The following is a 20,543-nucleotide window of genomic DNA, read 5'->3' as shown; positions in this document are numbered from 1 at the left end:
ATTTGCCACCTGAATAAAAAACACAAACTGAGACTAAGCTTGAGTTAGATTTAACTTGGGGCTGGAGAGATGATTCAGCAGGTAAGAGTACTGGCTGCTCTTCCCAAGGACCCAGGTTTGATTGCCAACAGCCTCATCTAACATGCTAATAATCGCCTGTAGCTTCAGTTCCAGAGGATCCGTGCCATTTTCTGGCCTTCCTGGGTGCCAGGCACACATGTGGTATACACACATACATGCAGGCGACACACACACACACAAGTTTAAATAAATACAATTAAGACAACTTGTCTACCTTTTTTTCTTCCACACAGCGCGCTCTCTCTCTCTCTCCCTCTCTCTCTCTCTCATTTTTGTGACCTAACAACCCATCATCCTCCTATGCAAGCCTGCTTGTACCAAAGCAACAACAATAGGTTGAAATACAGCCGGGTTCTCATGTTTCCTGTGAGACACTGCATTTAATACTCAACTCTAGAGCTCCATGACTGTGGGAACTTTCAGCAAGTTGTTAATATCTCTGTTTACTTTTCTCAGTCTGGACAATGAAGAAGAGACTATTTATTTATGTCTTGGTTCACTTTCTATGTCTGTGGCAAAGACCTGGCCGGAAGCTTATAAACCCTTAGTTCATCACTAAGGGAAGCCAAGGCAGGAACGAAAACAGACCTCGGAGGGATGCTGCTTTCGGCCCTCCCGCCAGGCTTAATGTTTAAGCTACCTTATTTATGTATATGAGCACACTGCCGCTGTCTTCAGACACACCACAAGAGAGCATTAGATCCCATTACGGATGGTTGTGAGCCACCATGTGGTTGCTGGGATTTGAACTCAGAACCTCTGGAAGAGCAGTCAGTGCCCTTAACCATTGAGCCATCTCTCCAGCCCCTCAGCCACAGGGATGGCTCTGCCCACAGTAGGATGAACCATTCTTCATCAATCGACAATGGAGAAAATGTCCCATGGACTTGCCAACATGCCAATCCAGTGTGAGCATTTTCTAAATTGAGGTTTTCCTCTTCCCAGATGGTCCCAGCTTATAGTGAGTTGACAAAAACTAACCAGCACAACTGTCCCCTTGTAAAATTGTCACACAAACACATCCTAATCAAACCATTACCTTTCTTTGTTTATCCACAGGATCTTATATTAATCTCACCACATTAAACAAACTCTTAAAAGTCCCCTTGTCTTTAAATTTTTCAACATTTTAAAAGAGTCCAAGTTCTCTTTTTTAAAAACCTAATGGCTCAGCCAGGAGTGGTGGCACAAGCCTTTCATCCTAGCACTTGGGAGTCAGAGACAGGTGGATCTCAGAGGTTGATGCCAGCCTGGTGGTCCACAGCGCCAGTTCCAGGACAGCCAGAACTATAAAAAGAAACCCTTTCTCAAAAAAAAAAAAAAAAAAGAATTAATTTAAATAAATCTGATGTCTCTTTCAAAATCTAAACTCACTCAACTGTGGGCTTCTGTAAAACCAGGAACAAGTTGAATATCTTTTATTCCAAGAGGGAAGAACCAGGACACAATTACAATAAAAGCTAAACAAAACCAATAGCCAGTAGTATAAATCAAATCCTGCAGTTCAATACACAACATCCGGGATTCACAATCTTCAGGGTTCCAGTTAACTCCATCTCTGCCATGTGAAACACATGCTGTTTGGCTCATCGACTCAGGCCCGTTCTACTCAACAGCTGTGTCTGTCCTTGGTGACCATCCGACAGCCTCGGCATCTCCAACATGCTGGGGTCTTCCCTGCAACTGAGGTTGCTTCTTTATTAATGGTCTCTTCTCTTTTCAGGGACAACCGCTCTGCTACATGGTGACAAGCCTCAGCTGCTCTCCCTGGTCTCTTCAGTCCTGGGGTTTCCACTGCAAATAAGGCTTCACCTTCCTTCCCTGGTGACTTCTTTTGGACTCTCTGTAGGGATTCTAATTCTACAGTGCCAAGTCCCAGATTCATCCTATGACTCCTACAATCTTGAAGTTCTTTAATGAACCCAAACCAATACAACCTGGGAGATTCTCACATATCGTCAAGTTTATTGCCAGCATAAGATAGCATGCCCTGCCCCCATTTGGACCACAGCTCTGTGTGTTGACCCCAAGAAAATATTCAGAGAAGATTTCACCACAGTTATGTCGTTCTTTTCTTAATAACAGCTGATCTCATAGCCTTAGCTGGCCCCAGTAAGGCTTCTGTGACTCTGGTATCTTGCTAATCATAGCTGACCGTTCAGCCACAGCTGACGAGAAACCACAGGTTTTTAATCCAAATATACCATACATGGTCCCATCTTCGGGTTTCTGTTGCCGTGATAAAATACCATGGCCATAAACAACTTGGGGAGGAGAGTGTTGAGTTAATGTCATCTACAACGCTAAGGTCCCACTCCATTGCTGAGCCAAGTTGGGGCAGGAACCTGAAAGCAGGAGCTAGTTAGTGCAGAGGCCTGTGGAGGAGTGCTGCTTACTGGCTTGCTCCTCACGTGTTTAGCCTGATTTCATATTGTCCCAGGACCACCTGCCCACCAGCTGCACTACTCACAACAGACTGTCCCATCCCGTGGACTTGCCTACAATCAGATCTTTTGGAAGAATTTTCTTAATTCAGAGTCCCTCTTCCAAGGTGCCCCTAGCTTGCTTCGGGTTGACACAAATCAACTGGCATAGGCCCTGATAAGGTCTTTGCTTCACTGTGAAACTTCACAGACAAGGCCTCCATCATCTGCATAGCTCTCACATTACCTTCCAAGTTCCCACAGAACATCAGTCCATTAAGCTTTGAGTATCCAATGGCATTTCAATGGAAAATCTCAAACCCTCTGAACAACATGGTCAGGTCTGTTGCAACGATTCGGGTTGGGATTGCTAGACTTGCATGCCTCTTCTTAGAGGGGTTTGCATCTTAAGCTTTGCCTTTTACTGAGATTTTGTTATTTGGTAAGCAAATATCCAACATAAGAGGGAAGGTGTGAGATCTGTTCTTTGGGGGTAGAGCCAACATCTCAAGGCTCATGAGATCTGCCCCCACACCTAGGAAGTTATCTGTCTCATTCCATAAAACCAATTCCATTTATCCCTCTGCTCCAGGTGCTAGCCTTCCCACATGAGAACATGTTTACTTCTCTTCTTGGCTCCTGCATTGGCAATGTGTGCCCAGAGGCCAGATGAGAAACTTACCATATGGCCTCAGTTGCTGGCGAGATTAAAGACAACCCTGGACAGCTGAAGATTCAGGATGGGTTGAAAGTTGAAAGCCCGTCCCAGCTAAAATCATAATGATAATAATTGGATAATTTTAAACAACTGATGTAAATTCATTGTACAAAGTGGCAAGTTTCATAGTGATATTTAAAATGTTTTTATTTTTTAAAAAGTAGGCATATATGTGTCTTGCGCGCGCTCGACTGGCCAGGAAGAACGACGCTGCAACAGGATCCTTCTGCACACGTTTATTGGGAGAGCTTGATTGTAGAGGCGAAAAGACCTCGAGCCCAGAACTGGTGCTGCTTTTATAGGCCTAGGACAGGCGTTCTCTCTCATCTGATTGGTTAACTTGTCTCTCATCTGATTGGTTAACTTGTCTCTCATCTGATTGGTTAACTTTTGTCAATTCTCAAAACCTCACCTTGGCAAAAGAACCTTTACTGGCTATGTATGTGTGGTGGCCAGCTGTAGCCAACTGCCACTCTGCAACTGCCACTCTGTAACTGCCACTCTGTAACTGCCACTCTGTAACGGCTTCCCACATCTCCTCCTTTTTGTTTTAATAAAATGAGGCTGGTCTAGGCCTGTGCAATTACGTCCATCCGCCGTGGCTCCTGTTTTAGGTCATTCCTCTAATGTCACAGCCTTTCCTGTCATAGGGTAACCCTATCGCCACTGGGCCCCGTGTCTTAGGTTGGTCTGTGCATGAGGAAAGTTGCCCGTCTCTGGATACCGCAGTGCTGTGTGACAGTAACTGCTAAATGACCTAGGGCGAACTCTGCAAAAGAGGCCAGCCAAAAAATGAATTAGTGGGGAAATCATGATCACCCTATTGATGAGCAAGGGCTGATCAATGATCATTGAGTCTCTCTCATCCCAGTGTCGTGGGGTGCAAGAGCAGAGAACTCAGATGCCAACTAATTCTTGAGCATAGATAACCAAATTTCAGGGGAGGTGCCGTTTTCAATAGCTAAAAGTGCCTGAGTTATAATCACCTTGTCATGTTTTTGTTGGGTTCTGAATTTGCATACCAACCAGAGCATGAACACCAGTCCACAGCATATGGCAGCACCAAACAAAATCACTCCCACCCATTCCTTAAAGTAAGAAAAAGCAGAGGTAAGCCAAGAGGTAAAGTCTCCGAGGGTCACTGGTTCCACTCTGGTCCCATTAAGGTTCAGGATCTGCATCTGCAGCCTCGTCTGCAACCTCTCCAGCTCCTGCGACCAGTTCCCCTTCAGGTAATTCGATAGGTCTGTACTTTTAATAAAATAATTATTAATGTACCTATTGGGAGTAATGCACACATGCAAAGTGGATGCCACACAACTCATTTGTATGACATCCATCATCTGTTCCATGTCATGTTGTAAAATATCCATTCTCTGATTTACTAACATTAACCCTGAGGTGATATGAGAATCCACCCTTTGCAGGGTAAGCAATGCCTCAGACGTTTTTTCTGCTATCTGACTTATAGTGTCAGCAGTATTAATTTGATCTGCCCAATTAGAGATAATCTTTTTCTTAAAAAATATACAGGGTGTAAAAGGTTTATCCACATTATGCACAAAGCATAATGTATAATTTAAATGAAAACTAGTATTCTTATACACCCATGGTTCTTGAGGAGTTTGTCGTGCATAAGGCACATCCAAAAAACATTCCTTTGCAAAAAACAAAGGCTAGGTAGAAGAATTGGAATGTACCGGTAAAGGTACTGGCCATGATCTTACTATGGCCCTCAAAGGTATACTTATCCCGGTCTCAATCATCAGGAACAGGATCATCTTGGGATTCATCTTGATCTTTCACGGTCCTTGTCAGTCATTCTGGGACCCACAGCTGTTGTCAATGATCCTGGGGAAACAAACAGACCCTCTCGCCCATGTCAACACCGTCAACACCTGTGGGCAATGATTTCCACGCCCTTATGGCAATCTGATTCACCTGCTCAAACACCTGCACTGGATATCTTGTCTGTTGCTGTGCAAAGCGACCTTGACCAAGCAGCATATCCCTATCCCATGCTGGATTTCCTGCAGCAGAGTTAGCCACTGCCTGTTCATTTGCAAATTCAATAAGGAAGGCTTTCCAATCTAAATACTGCCCAGGTGAAAGGCATGCCTTCCTCCTCCTCCGCCTCGGCTCTTTTATTTTGTCCTTTCTGTCCACCTGATAACACTGTGTCTCCTTTCTTTTTCCTTTTTCTTTTTAAGCCCTTCTCCTCTTCCGACATACTTTCTTGTTGCTCTGTAAGGATTTTCTGACCTGTCTTGACTGCCTCTACACACAGTTTCAAACAGTAACAGAGTCCATATATCAGAACAAACAAGACCAAAACTATCAGACCTACCCACAAAGGGTCAATAGGAGAAAAAAGCATAACTCATGAACCTTAACTTGTCCCAAAACCGGGAACCTTAACTTGTCCCAAAGCCGGGAACCTTATTGTCTCAATCCTTTCTTTCCTTCCTTTCCTTTCCCTTTTTTTTTCTCTTTCCCCTTTCCTTTTCATCACTATTTCCTTTTCTTTATCACTGATTCCTTTTATTTTTCCTCCCTTTTCTTTTCCTTTTTATCCCCCTTTAACCCGGGGATCAATTTGGGAGACTTACCAGTACCACTGTTCCTCAGCTGAAGAGTTCTGAATTCATGCTGTTGAATCCTTCTCAGCAGCCTGTTTTACAGGAACCTTTATTACCACCGTTCCCCAGCTGAAGAGTTCTGAATCCACGCTGGATCCTTCTCAGCAGTCTGTTTTACGGGAACCTTTATTAACCGCTCCTTCCCCGTGATGCAGTTCTGAATCCTCCCTGTAGCAGGGGGTCTTCGCTCGTGCCTGAAGATGTTTCTTTTCCCAGGTTTTCGGCACCACTTCTTGCGCGCGCTCGACTGGCCAGGAAGAACGACGCTGCAACAGGATCCTTCTGCACACGTTTATTGGGAGAGCTTGATTGTAGAGGCGAAAAGACCTCGAGCCCAGAACTGGTGCTGCTTTTATAGGCCTAGGACAGGCGTTCTCTCTCATCTGATTGGTTAACTTGTCTCTCATCTGATTGGTTAACTTGTCTCTCATCTGATTGGTTAACTTGTCTCTCATCTGATTGGTTAACTTTTGTCAATTCTCAAAACCTCACCTTGGCAAAAGAACCTTTACTGGCTATGTATGTGTGGTGGCCAGCTGTAGCCAACTGCCACTCTGCAACTGCCACTCTGTAACTGCCACTCTGTAACTGCCACTCTGTAACTGCCACTCTGTAACGGCTTCCCACATATGTGCAAATGGGTACAGTTAATCATAAGGCCAGAAGAGGGCAGTGTGTACCCTGGAGCTGGGGTTACAGAGGTTGTGAGCCACTTGACATGGGTACTGGGAACTGAACTTGAGTCCTCTGGAAGAGCAGTAATAAACTCTTAACTGGTGAACCGTCTTCTAGTCTACAGAATGACATTTGAGTTAAGTTTATTCTGCAGTGAGACCATATTCAACCCCATTACCCTCTCTTCTCCCTCCTCCCCACTTCAGCTCTCTGCTTCTCCCTTCCTCTTCCCAAATAGTCTCTACTCTACTTGTGTGTGTGTGTGGTGTGTGTGTGTGTTTGTTGTGGTGTGTGTATGTTGTACTGTGTGTGTGTTGTGTGTGTGTTGTGTATGTTGTGGTGTGTGGGTATATGGTCATGTGTGTGTAGTGTGTGTTGTGTGTGTATGTAGTGTGATATGTGTGTGTGTGTGTGTGTGTGTGTGTGTGTTAAATCTAGGAGATGTTTGTCTTCCTGGATCAGACTTACATTTCATAGCACAACCATCTCCAGTTACATCCATTTTCCTCCAAATGACATTATTATACTTTTCTTTGTGGCTGAATAAAACTCTTCGGTGGGTGAGGTAGAACATGGAATAGGAGAATTCAATTTTTCTTTTGCAGCTTCGCTCATGGAGAAAGTGTTCTTATGAAACATGGAAGGCCCCTGCCCATTCTTCTTCCTTAAGCACCTTCCAGAAGCCTGTTTAAAAATGTGGGGTGATGGTGATGGCAGGTGTGCAGGTGGGGACAGGGTGGAGTGGGTCACTGTTTCTGGGCCTGCCTCTAGATTTGATTGGTCGCATGAATAAGCTTTTGTTAGTGGAAAAAAAAAAAAGATATATGTATGTATGAGTGTGTATACACACACATGTTATATATGTTACATATATGCTACATATATGATATATTACACACACAAACACACATATACACACATATGTATGTATATATACATATACATACCCTCCTGACTGCAAATGCCCTATGTATGGTTCAACCGTGTGTGTCCACACCTCTGTGTGTTTCCTAACTAGTCCCTGCAAAGATCATAATGTCACAGTGGAAGGACATGGTCTAGGGTAAAAGTCTGAACTCATGTCTGGGATTTGAAAACCCACCAATCCCTGAGCTTGAAAACTTACCAATCCCTCGGCTCACCCCAAGCTCAGGACTTGAAATCCCATCAATCCCCACTCTGGATATCTCCGCCCTGGAAAACGCCAACCCCAAGAAACTCTATATAAAGCCTGCCTCCTGTTCAGCTCTTTGCTGCTTCTCGACTGAGCAGACGCAGCCACTTTCTTGTGTCTTTCCCAGCAAATCTGTGTGCGCTCTGATGTGCAGTGTGACCCTTCGGTATTCTTTGGCTCCCAACTGCCAGGATACTTCTCCACTCCCCTCAGAGCTGTAACAGGCACATTGGGAAAACCTTTCCCTTCAGAGCTGTAATATTTACAAGCGGGAGGGGGAGTGATTCCTTCCTCCCACCACATCCGTTATGCTTCATTCTGTTTAGCTGACCTGAGTTACATCACTGTGTATTGTCCACCAGAGACCCTCAGCCTCGGACTCCACAATGCGCCAGTTAGAACCACAAAAGAGGCACGTCCTCTAATGTCCACCAGGTGGCGAGCAAGCTTCAGGAGAACCAAACAGGGCGGGCCAGGGTCCACAGGATTGAGGCCAGCTGTCACTTATTAGCCCAGCTGGAGATGTGGGAGAGGAAGCTGCTTCAGACAGCTGTGAAATCATGGGGGAAAATCACACGGTTCCAGGAAAAAAAAAAAAAAAAAAAAAACAGCAAATGGATGTAATAATTTTCCTCAGTTAATCAAGGGTGGTGGGGGAGGGAGGTGCTGAATGGCAGGATGGGACACTGATCAAAATCGCTCCCAAGGAGGCTAAGCAAGAAGACATTCTTGAATTCTATTGTCCAGTGCTGCTGGAACTGGGGCGTGATAGCAGTCTTCCCAGACCTTGCCCAATCGGTTCCTTTTGCCTTTTATTCCCCCCGCCCCCGCCCCCCAACCCCTGCTACATTCCTTGGGGCAGTCCATTTTATTCTGTAATAGTTGCAATCATATTTCACTGAGCTCTGAATTAAAGAATAAAAGCCCTGCGATGGGAACTGGCTCGCTCCTGGAGCTCCTGCTCAGGTCCCATTTGTGAAAAGGCTCCTGACATGCTTCCGTTTCCGTTTCTCACCCAGCAGCCTGTCTGGAAGGGGCTGGACACGTGACTTCTGTTTTAGCTTTGTCACGGGTGCCAGAAATCGGATTTTGGAGGTGAGGAAAGAACCCCACAGCTGAGGTCCTTCATGGCTCTCCAGTCCCTGAATTAGCCTTCGGAAATAAATACAGGTGTCTTACTCAGAGTGGGCTTCAGTCTTTGTGCCTACCTACCCTCTTCTTGTAGCCGTTCCCACTCCAGAAGCACAGGTGCAGGAGCCTTGCCAACCTCAGCTTAGGCGAATGTGCTAGAAAGCATTTGTGTATATAGGACACGGGACTCTCGGTTCAGCCAACCAAACCACACATGTTGGAACAGACATGAGTTGATTTGTTTCCTAGATGTTTAGGTCCCTTTGAACTTTGCTTCAAGGACCCCGTTTAAAGCACCTGTGTGGCGCTGGATCATCACAACATTCCTGGGAGTCTGGACCGTGCGACAAAAGCTGAGGGACCCGCCAGAGCTCAGCCATGAGCCTCTGGCATCCTCTGGAAGTCTGAAGGCCTTTCTGGCTGATTCGTGCAATCATGAGACAGCAGCACCTGACCAACAAATGGACACCATATGCAAAGCGAGCCGGGCAAATCATTAGGTATTTTATTATGAGGAAAGACAGCATCACTAATACACTGATATTTTAGTAGGACATGACTTTAAACTCTGAGTCGTAATTCTAGAGACCTACGGCATCTGGTTGCAATAGAAATGCTATTTCTATTGTCTTTAACAATAAGTAAGAAAGAGATGTCTGTTCTAAGCTCCTTCTTTGAGGATTCTCAAGGAACCAGACTTCTATTGACCTGGGTCCCTGGATTCCTCTTTGGGGTGCAAAAGCCCATACACAACATTTCTACATGGTGCAGATAAAACACTTTCTCCCTGAATAACCAGCCCACATAATTTTTTTTTCTGTCTTTGTAACTGGCTGTGACTTACTGCTCCACTCACCTGCGAATAACTCCCACATGCCTCCCTCCACACTGGCTGCTGCTGTACTCTCTCTCATCTTTGTGTGTATTTTCTCCCAACACAGACCTCTCTGAGGTGCCCTGCACAAATCACAAAGGCCCTGACTTCCCTTGGCGTTTCTTCCTTTCCTCCGTAGGTGATGCTTACGGTATTCCCTGAGAACACTGCTGTGAATTAATGGTGTATTTCTGGATTCTCCAACTTCACAACCCCTGAAACATTCGCATGGATCATTTTGCAAGAAACTGCCTGAATGAAAAGTCCCTTAAGGAAAGTTGGTGGCCGGTGGAGGAAATCTACTTTACATAATAAAGACATGTGGGAATGTGGGCAGTAGGTGGCGCTCTCTTAGCAAAGTGAACATGACTCACTTGGCACCCAGGTCAGAGAACATGCCTTCTCTGTCGCAGTCCCCCCTTGCTGCCGCAGAACTGGGCACCGGCTCTAGCTTTCACGCAATGCACAGACCCTACGTGTTTCTGTCTTTTACAACTTTGGATGCGATGTTTATTTCATGGTTTCATTTAGAAATGTTAATATGGGGTTGCATATACAGTGGTGGGCAGGAAACCACGAAGTGCTCCTTCTGTATCTCGTTACATAGATTTTTCTGGAGTTTATTTTCAAACCCTTAAGTATGTGTAAATGTATCTGGATATGTACATGCATGCAGCCTCAAAGTCAAGAGGAGAGCAACAGATTGCTGTCAGCTGGTGGTAACAGGCGGTAGTGAGCTGCCCAGCGTGGGTGCTGGAATCCGAGCTAGAGACTCCTCTGGAAGAGCAGTATATATCCTTAACCACTGAGCAACATCTCCAGCCTCCTTTTCTGGGATTAAGGGCTGTGCCTTGAAAGATCAAGGTACGTCTGTGTATGTGCGTGTTGGAGTGGATATGTCTGCCCCCTCTCCTGAATCCTGCATTTACAAACTAGCAAACTTCCCATGGGGATTTTAAACCAAAAGCCTTTCAGCTGGGACAGAGATGTGGTGGTTCTCATGATGACGTCTGTATGTATGTGCCTGTGTATTTGGGTGTTAATGTGTGTTCATATGTGCCTGGGGGTGTGTATGTGTGTGTGTGCGTGAATATATACATATACATATGTGTGTGTGCGCGCGTGCACATGTGCGCACACATGTTCCTGTGTGTCTTGATCAATCTGTAGGTCTGTGTATGAATTCATGTGTGCATTAGAATTTGTAGGCATGCTAATTGGTGAAAGGGAGACGTGTCTCTCTGAATGCAAGCAGGCAGAGGGCCAGATCTGCATGCTATGGAATTCAGCTCAGAGTTCCTACTATTATGCTACTGTGGAGGATCTCCTTACAAGGTCAAGCCCCATGGCTCCCAAGAGGCACCAATGAAGTGGGCCAAAGCTCAGTGTACTTTGGATCTTTGCATTCTTGAGCACAACGGCCCCAGCCTCTCCTGGTGCTGAGCTTCCAAGACGTCCATGTTGCCTTGTTATACCATGCAAATCCCTCTGGCTTGATGCTCCTTAGTGCAACTCAAGGGGCTGAACATTCCTGGCCATTCTTTCTCTGGCACCTGATTCTGATCCAAAGGATGTCCCATCCTAGACGCCTCTTGTCTTCCCTCTACTGAACTCTGCTCTGCTTTGGAGACTCCCTGGAGATCTTATCCACATTTCCTGTGGATTCCTTTCCTGTAAGAACTTTAAATAATGAGCCATTAAATTGGGATAGGCGTGTGGTGTTTCTCACGCAAGTGTGGGAAGATGGCACTTAAGCAGAAACGGAACCCAAGGGACGGGACTTTGTATGCCCCACTCTGCCCTTCCGCTATGAAGAACGGAGAAGCAGAAATAGACTTCAAGCTTAGAACTAAGAGACTGAAAGTACCTAAAACTATGGATGTCAGACCTCAGACTCTTCTATCTTGTCTTTCCCAACGAAGGACCCACACAGTCTCTCACTCTATAAAAACTCAATGCTGCACGTCGGTCCTAAAGGGTCTGCAGCTTGTGGTTGTTTGGATGTGAATTGTCTCCCATAGGTCCACGTACCAGAACCCTCTGCCCCCAGTTGATGGTGCTGTTTGGGAAGATTATAGAACTTTTAGGAGGTGGAACCTGCCTAGAGGAAAGATGTCACTGTGTGAGGGCTTTGAGTTCTCATAGCCTGATCCCACTTCCAGACTGCTGAGGTGGTGGGTGTGATGGGCTGGCTTCATGCTCCTACAGCCGTGCTCTCCCTGCCGTAATGGGCTATATTCCGAAGGGTAAACCAAAACAAACCTTTTTCTCCCGTAAGTTGCTTTCATCCATGTGTCTTACTACAGCAATGAGAAGTTAACTGACACTGTTCCTTTGGGTTGACACCCTGATGTGGGGTGCATGCTTGCTCTTGGATATGGAACCTGGTGAGTTCTAACATGGATGCAGTTTTAATAAATATCTGTAATTTGAGAAACACACATACAAAAAAACCACACGGGCATAAATTCAGAATCTAATTCTTGGGGGTGGGGGTGGGGGATCTGCGATTTGCTTATCGAGCCAGGTCCTTTTTCTCCTTCCAAGTGGCTGCAAGAAACACCAATCAGACCATAGAAACTCTGAATGTATATTGGCCTAGGAACTTAGAAGGCTGGGAAGGGATAGAACACAGCAATACAGACAGCACACCAAGGGCTGTCATCACCACAGTCACAATGAAGTCACGAGTACAAAATAAAAATGTACATGCTACATAATTATTAAATCTATTCTACAATGCACAGAGAGTACCCGGTTAAAGCTGTTGTTACATGTACGACAGACGTAGGACTCTGAGCTCAGTGCGGTAGATCAAGTTTGTCAATTATGGGATTAAAATATGTACATATGCATGCATGGCTTTCAAAAGGCTGAACAAATTAGCATACAATGCGTATCTGACAGATCATGAGAGATGAACCTTTCTTGAATCTTACAGAGTGGCTGTCATACGTGCTCTGCATGTTCACTGTGCTTTGCTCAGACCTTGACATACAAAGGTTCATATGTGTCCTTGTCATGAGAACTGTGTCTCCTTGGGTGCATTGCCTGCAAATATTATTATCCAGCCAGAAGCATCCTCGTGCCGACTCTTCCTTTCTACTTTCTTTTCTACTTTCCCGCCTCTCTCTTTTATCCTTTTAGCTGGGAAAGATCAGGAACTTGCTAACTATATCCCCCATGACTTCATTTCATTTTGTTTTTGAGCCATATATTTTCATTCTCGGAGCTGTGGCAGATGAGTGGCCATATTAGAGCACAACTGTGGAAACCTTAAAATGTGCTCCCTAATGTTTTCTACATTTTCCTTCCTTCCTTCCTTCCTTCCTTCCTTCCTTCCTTCCTTCCTTCCTTCCATTCTATCATCTTTCCTCCTTCCTGCTTATCTCCCTCATTCCCTCCATCTTTCCTTCCTTCCTTGAAGTCACTGAACTCCTGGATACTAGCCTTTTACTTACTGTTTCAATCAACTCTTATCTTTGTAGCCAATGGTGTGAGTGTGTGTTTGGGGGGGTGTGTGTATAAAAATCTCCTCAAAATTCTATTTTACAGTACATAGAGAAAAGTTGAGCCTTGTGGGGAGGGTTCTTTTAAATACTATACATAGTTGGCATTACACATGGGATAGGGCTAGGAGCAAAAATAAACATGGCCTTTGCTTTTAGTCTGTCTTTACAAAAGAAAACATCTTCTCTATTGAAAGAGTCTCTTCAGCATCTGCTCCCAGAAGTCTGCAGAGAGAGCACGTTACCCATAGATTTGGATGGGTCTCTTTTCCTGCCACGGACCCTGTTTCGGAGAGGGCCTGTGGATTTGGCTTTGTCTGGTCCTAGTTGAGCAGTGAGTAAGCACTAGAGGAATTTTCCAGGGATGAACTGGTTGTCTCTGGGGTGGAAACGTTATATGTTCCTGCAAACGAAACCAAAACAAAACAGCATCTCAGCTTCTAAGACAACGGCACTTTGAAGGAGAAACATCATCTAAGGAGCGAAGATGAGCTCCGGGCGCAGCAGCCATGCCTGGAAACCAACCCACGCCTGCCCTCTTCCCTAACCCAACGTGCCGGAGAACAAACCGCGGAAGTGCTGTCCTCGAGCATGCGCAGCAGCCACCAAGCGCTAACTACACCACACACCAGCAGTCAGATTTTCACACCGGGCAAGATCTCAGTGTAGGAAGTCTCTCCATAAGCCCCCACATGCAGGGACCTGGGGGCTTCTACACAAGGAAAACCTTCTTGGTCCCCTGGCTTATTTTGACTTGGGGACATCCTTAGGAAGGAACAAACCATTGAGCGGAAGGTTCATAAAAGGAAGAAAAGGAAAGCGACGATTAACTATAAGGAAGGAAGAGGCAGGATGCAAAGAAAGAGGGACAGAAATCCCAAGGACCAGCCCAGCAGGAAGGGTGGTTGGCGTGACTGCTCAGCCGTAGGTGGGCAGACAGCAGGCACTGTGCACTGTGCTTGAGGGGGATAAAGATGGGAGGGCTGAAATGATTGCTACCCTACCATCGGGGTGACGGACTGCCACTGCTAACAAGATTTCCATCATTGCCTTGGGGGGCCTTTGGGGCTGCTGACAACATAAACCAAAGTTACAATAATTAGCCCCCCTCCCCTGAAAAAAAAATGCTCCAGGTCAAGGCTGTACTGATGGCCCACATAAGAGTATCCAGCAGCAGTTACATGGAATCCTAGGCCCTGATACCCCAGGAACAAGGCCCACATCCCAACTTAGACCTGGCTCATTCTCAAAAAAAGAGCGTATTCTAGAAGCCTGATATTTTGCAAAGTTTAGATTCGGTGGGTTATTTTGTAACTTCTCACTTCACTGGGAAAAGTTTTCAATTAGCAATAATCGCGCCTCAGATAAACCTCATTGGCTATGATACTGCCACTGTGCAAAGCTTCCACACTTCATTGGAAATGCTAAATATCTGTATGCAGTGCAATAGTTTTGATGTTCCAAAGACTCGATCATTTCACATCGAGGTCAATTTAGTGACTTTCAAAGTGAAAAGGGACAATTCTCTAGTCTCTTGAGTGCTCCCCAAAATGGGAGCAGGGAGCACTCTATCCAGTGGAGGTTTAGTCTCCACAGACTTCTCGGAATATTCAGACTCAGATATATTTGATATCAAGGGTATGGTTGCCAGGGTCTGGAAGTGAACTCGTCTAAGTTTGCATTTGTGAGACCTATCTGGTTTTAAAGAGATGAAAGGATGTCTGGGAGGTGGTTCAATGATAGACTGCTTGCTTAGCATGCGGGAGAACCTGGATTTGATCCCAAACACTGAAAATAATGAAAAGGATGGAGTTTGGGCAGTCATTTTCTTGTGGGAGGGGCAGTATGATGGCCATTCCCTGTTGAGGGGCAGTGTGACAGTTCTACTCTATCGGGTGGTGTACTGAGACTGCCCTGTCAGGGGCAGTTTTATGGGACTGAGCTGTAAGAGGCAGTGGTTGGGACTGGGATTTACAGTCTGAGTAGCTTAGACCGTTCTGAAGTCATTCATGCTATCTAGTTCCTATTTCCCATGTAGAACTTATAAGCGTCTAGTAGAACATCTAGGCTTCATGATGCTGCATGTATGTATGCCCAATTTGTAAATATAAAACAAGCATGCTCCATAAGGGGGAAGAGTGAGCCTGAGATGAATCCTATAATCAAAATTTCCATGTTTATTCTTCGTGTGACACAGAAAAGAATTCTGTGGTGGACAAGCCCAGAAACTTGCAGGTACTGTTTATATTTGATAGACAGATGCCCGGAGCACATCAAGATTCCTAGCATCTTTGTGACTTTACATTAGTTGACCATTTGGAGTAGCTGTCCCTCTTTAGCAGCCTCCTGGTTGCTTGCGAACGTATAAGCAAGTCCCAATATTCAATATCTACCACGAACACAGTAGTTTAGGTCCCTGCCATGAACTGGGGAATGGAGGCAGGAGTAGGTCAGGATCAGTAAGATCTACTTCACCCGGGAGTATCTAGTAGTCACTACATACCTGTTTTACCAAAAAGATTATTAAATCTTCGGGATATTGGAGAACTCATTGAAAACACGGGTGTTGACGAACCTATGGATGTTGACTAGAAGCGAGAGGGAGAAAAGACAATCACAAGGCAAGTTTGGGAGATCAAGGCTGTTTTGATCTCTTTGAGGGTTTGGCTTGTTGCTGTCTAGTGGTAGCTTTCATGTATTTTAAATGCTATCTCATCAAGTGAAGGCCAGGGTATGGAATGCTCTGGGCTGGAGACAGAGCTTACAAATATATATGAGTTGTGATCTCCCTCCCTCCCACTTACCCAACCTCCCATCTATTCTCTCATCCTTCCTTTCTCCCTGCCTCTCTCCCTCTTTTTCTCCTGCCCTTCCTTCCTTTTTCCTTCCCCCTCTCTCTTTCTTTTTGCTGGTTCCTCACCTCTTCCTTCCCTTCCCTTCCCTTCCCTTCCCTTCCCTTCCCTTCCCTTCCCTTCCCTTCCCTTCCCTTCCCTTCCCCTCCCCTCCCCTCCCCTCCCCTCCCCTCCCCTCCCCTCCCCTCCCCTCCCCTCTCTCTCCATTTTATCTTTCTTTCTTTGCTAAGGAATCCTGGTCACAACCCCAAGGTAATAGTTAGTCTACGTCCTTTTATCGTATTAGCAGACTCCATGAGGCTATGAAACAAGAAGGGCCTTCACAGCTTACCTTTGAGTGTTGAGAAGACCACCTTGACAATGAAAACTTATGCAGCAAAGCTTCCTGCACCTGCATCGTTTGAAAGAAGCCGCGGTCAATACACTAGACTTTGTTTGGGCATGTTAGACATTTCCAGAAGCACAAAAACTATCATCGTTCTTACCTTCTGATCCCAGAGGCAGCCAAAGAGCAAAATGAAGAGCCCCTGCAGAAAGGATCAAGAGCTGTTTTAAGATTCCGTTCTGCAGAAAGCATTATTGAGCACATGTTGAGTCTGCCCCACCTCTTTCCCCACCTGAGTGGACAGGATGAGTCCAGAAGACATTGAAATTGCATGAAGCAACAGTTATGCACTGAGGAGTCTTAAATGATCAATGCTAGCGAAGTCATTTCTATTTTTCTTCAGTCATGAATAGTATTTCCATGTAGGTTATACTACTAAATATATGTCTCTAATCCACATTATTCTTCAACCATCCATCCCTCTATGCTGTGAAGACAACCATAGGAGGAAATAGTTTCTCTCCTTGGAAGCATAACATGAAAGCTAAGAATCCTGTACTTTATAACACACAGTGGTAGGAGTGGGATTAGTACAATTTTTGGCACAAGCATCCAGGAACAAGATGCTTCCTTGTTCGTCTTTCTCTTATAGGGTGTCTAACAAACTAGCATCCACTGTAAATAACTACATACTCTAAGAGAGCAAAGAAATCTCTTCCCCTGAACATCACCCAATAGATTAGCATATACATGGCATTCTTTTTTTTTCAACATATATTTCCAGAGGAACTATGTGGTACCCAGCATCTATTTCCTTCAATTATCTTTTTGAACACATACCTTGGACCAAGATTTTTATTAGGCACTAGAGGAAGATACAGTGACCATAGGGAAGCCTGTCTTCACAAAGTGTGTTGATGCTCACAGAGACTAAATGGAACCATGGCTTGACTTAGTGGCAGTGTTATATACTTAAGAGATAAGACTAGGGCAAGATTATCTTGAGTAAACAGCCTTATCTAGTTTAGGATGGTGACTCTCCTCCTACTTGTGTGATGGGGACATTTGGAACCAGATTATAATATAGGTGATAAAAGGTTCAAGGTTCCATGGGAGCAGAGGCCTCTGTCCCTTTATCTCTTTGAGCGCTTGTAATTACTGTTCTCTGAAGCTTAGGTCTCTTGTGCATGAAAACCCTTCCCCATTCCTCCTCTTGTTTGGGTTTCTATCATTAGTTTATCCCACAAGGATGGACATTTTCTGAGATCCCAGTGCCGTGAGCTTACCTGGAAGGCATTGAGGAGAGTAAATATGATGTGGAACACAGCATTGCTTCCCTGGATCACTGTGGCAAGACCGAAACCCCAAGTGAGCCCCAAGAGTGGTGTGAGGACCCCGATACTCTTGCTGATCTGGAATAGGCTGCTCTTCTCTTGCTTGCCTGGCTTGTCCCCAATGGAGGGCCTCAGGATCTTGGTGATGACCACAACTGTGATGCTCACATTTACCACCACAATAATCAACGCGGGGATGGCAAAAGCCAGCAGTGCTCTGGTGTCCTCCCAGTTGAGCCAACACGCGTTCTTCCTCATGTAGACTTCCTGTGGCTGCGTAACCCCCACTGTGATAGAGGAGATAATGAGGGGACAGCCATAGCCTAGAGAAAATGCGATGGCTTTCTGAGTGGACTTGCTTGCATCGTGTAGAATGAAAATCAGCCGGTAGAAGAGCATGAGGCCTAGAGTTAGCATCCAGAAGAAGACACTGAGGTAGAAGAAGTGAATGAAGAATGTGGCGGCCACACAGGCTGTTTCGTTGAGTGGGTAGCGACCGTCGTGGATAGCACCAGCCACAATGAACCAGATGTCAGCAATCAGAAGGCAAAAGGCAATGTTGACTATGCAGATGTGGCGCATATAGGAAGTTCGGTTCTTGGTCACAGATTTCCACACCATGGCTTCCACAACTAGACAGGCAGCTAAGCTGACTATGGAAAACCCCAACCCGATGTAAGAAATGATATCCAGAAGTATTTTTAAAAGAGACCCTGGATCTGGGGAGTCTGGGGACATGAGGATGGAGAATGACGTCAGGTGGTTACACTTGCAGAAGACTCTGTCCCTATTGTCCCTACCATCATCTTCCACAGAGCACCCACTGCTGTCCCAGCCCCCTGTATTGTTGGCAAGACTGAAGTTCCAGAAGACACACTGTGGCTTGCCACCCGAACGATGGTTGTTCTTAAAAGTCATAGAAATCCTAAATGGCTTGACAATGTTATGGCTGACAGTGGTTGTCATTACTAAGCTGTTGGAGGATGTCTTTCTCTGTACATCCTGGGCAAGGATGGCTTTGAGAGTTGGGAAAGCCACAGTAACGATCGATGAATCAGGCTGCAAGTTTCCCAGCTGACACTCATCAATGGCTACATCACCCCACAGGTCAGAGTCTTTGAAGATAAACTGCTGTTGGTAGATTTGGGGGTGGCCACGTTTTATCACCATGCTCTTCATCTGAACGTTAGGGTGGGCGAGGAATGGAGGAGTGCTGTCTCCCAGCTGGAGGGCTTGGGAAAACCTTTCCACGGAGTGCAGGAACTGAGAACTCTGATTGCTCTGTTGCTGTAGCAACTTCTCCCAGGAGTTCAAGGCAGACTTGTCTAAGATGACGTTAATGGTAGCAAGTATGTCCTGTAGGTGACATGGGCAGGGGGTGGGGAATGACAGCATTTTTCAAGATAAAAAAGACAAAACAGCATTTCTCCAGATATGGGTTGACACAAAGGTCTGAGGCACCACAAGCAGAGAAAATCTCTCCCCTGCTTTCTCTCAACAAACTTTGAAAGAGGCAGAAACCATAAGCTGTGGAACTTTGCTTAGTATTCAGTAACAATGACTGTGAGAATTATCCTCACACTACTGAGACCTACTTAGCTGCCTGGGAGAGGTCTTATTTACTCATTTTTGGCTCTTATTTTTGTAAACACGTGCAGGTGTGTCAATAGGGGTGTGTGTGTGTGTGTGTGTGTGTGTGTGTGTGTGTGTGTGTGTGTGCATGGAGGTGCAGAGGCCAGAGGTTAACATTGGATCTCATTCACAGTAACTGTCTACAGGGTTTGTCACTGATGCCGCATGATTGGCTAGCTGGGATACTCCAGGGAGTATCCTCCTACGTGCTTCTCCAGTGCTGGGATTCAGGCCCTGTCCCCATTTTTATCTCCATGGGTACTGGAGACTGAACTCAGATTCTCATGCTTTCATGGACAGCACTTTCCAGACATCTTCCCAGGCCAGTGGTTGACTTTGTTTTAAATCTCAAGCCTGTGAAGGCTTTTGATAGGTGGCATGTCACCAGCAAGAGAAACTCTAGCCCTGAGAATCAAATAAGCTATGGAACTGTTTCCAAGGGCAGTTTTGTTGTCTCATATGCTTGGGTCTGATGCTTTTCATTTATTCCCTTCTCTTGAAAATATTTTCCTCCCTATTTTTGCCTTGTCTGACTTGTAGAAGAAGAAGCCTATGAAATAGGTTGAGTGGTAACCTCTATCTAACTGGACACATCCTGATACCAAAACCTTGAGAATGTGACCTTATCCAGACAGATAGTCTTTACAAATGTAATTACTTTAAGGACCCATTCTTGTCAGCTTTAACTGTCAATTTGATGCAACCTAGAGTCACAAGTGTTGCCCAAGAAGAAGTCTTGATAGAGGAGTTGCCTAGAGCAGACTGACAGGTGAGCATGTTTGTGAAACATTGTCTTGATTGCCACAATGAATACAGGAGAGCCCCATCCTTTGTGGGCAGCACCATTCCCTATGCAGGTAGTCCAAAGCTATATAGGAAAGCAAGCTAAACATGAGATCAAGAGCTACTAAGCAGCACTCCTCTATGGCTTCTGTGTCAAGCTTCTGTCTCGACTTCCCTCAGTGATGGACTACAACCTATAACCTTTCCTCCCCCTAGTTGCTTTTGGTCATGGTGTTTATCACATCAACAAAATGAAATAGGGCCAGACTTATTCTGAATTATCCGAGTAGCTCCCAACTGCAATATAGCTTTACAAAATACAGACAAGGAAAAGGCTTAGACAGAGAGATTCATGTGGTTCTGCAGAAACCAAAGTATGTCTGGTGTCTCCAG

The 20,543-nt window shown here is 45.4% G+C and overlaps 1 protein-coding gene and 1 non-coding gene across 9 annotated transcripts in view; both read right to left on the bottom strand.

Annotated features, from left to right (window-relative positions):
- Positions 1 to 9,325: 9,325 nt before the first annotated feature.
- Positions 9,326 to 20,543, bottom strand: part of Adgrf5 (adhesion G protein-coupled receptor F5) — a 99,229-nt gene continuing 88,011 nt past the window's right edge. For 3 of the 8 annotated variants that reach the window (XM_006524125.4, XM_006524128.4, XM_006524127.3), the window contains exons 18-22: positions 17,688 to 19,091; positions 16,562 to 16,603; positions 16,408 to 16,467; positions 15,728 to 15,812; positions 12,285 to 13,627 (exon numbers count right to left, since the gene is read on the bottom strand). In XM_006524125.4, the coding sequence (XP_006524188.1) occupies positions 13,548 to 13,627; positions 15,728 to 15,812; positions 16,408 to 16,467; positions 16,562 to 16,603; positions 17,688 to 19,091 (1,671 nt within the window). In that variant the 3' untranslated portion in view covers positions 12,285 to 13,547. Of the gene's footprint in view, positions 13,628 to 14,228; positions 14,296 to 15,727; positions 15,813 to 16,407; positions 16,468 to 16,561; positions 16,604 to 17,687; positions 19,092 to 20,543 lie in introns of all 8 variants that reach the window. The other 5 variants (NM_001357332.1, NM_001081178.1, XM_006524126.4 and 2 more) reach the window with 4 other exon arrangements.
- Positions 14,486 to 14,628, bottom strand: Gm25135. The gene has a single exon (XR_003952457.1). It is a non-coding gene; the product is annotated as a U4 spliceosomal RNA (small nuclear RNA).

Source organism: Mus musculus, chromosome 17, assembly GCF_000001635.26.
Source record: "Mus musculus strain C57BL/6J chromosome 17, GRCm38.p6 C57BL/6J".
NCBI classification, from domain to species: Eukaryota; Metazoa; Chordata; class Mammalia; order Rodentia; family Muridae; genus Mus; species Mus musculus.
The sequence above is the reverse complement of the archived record's forward strand: the minus strand, read 5'-3'. Positions and strand labels throughout refer to the sequence as shown.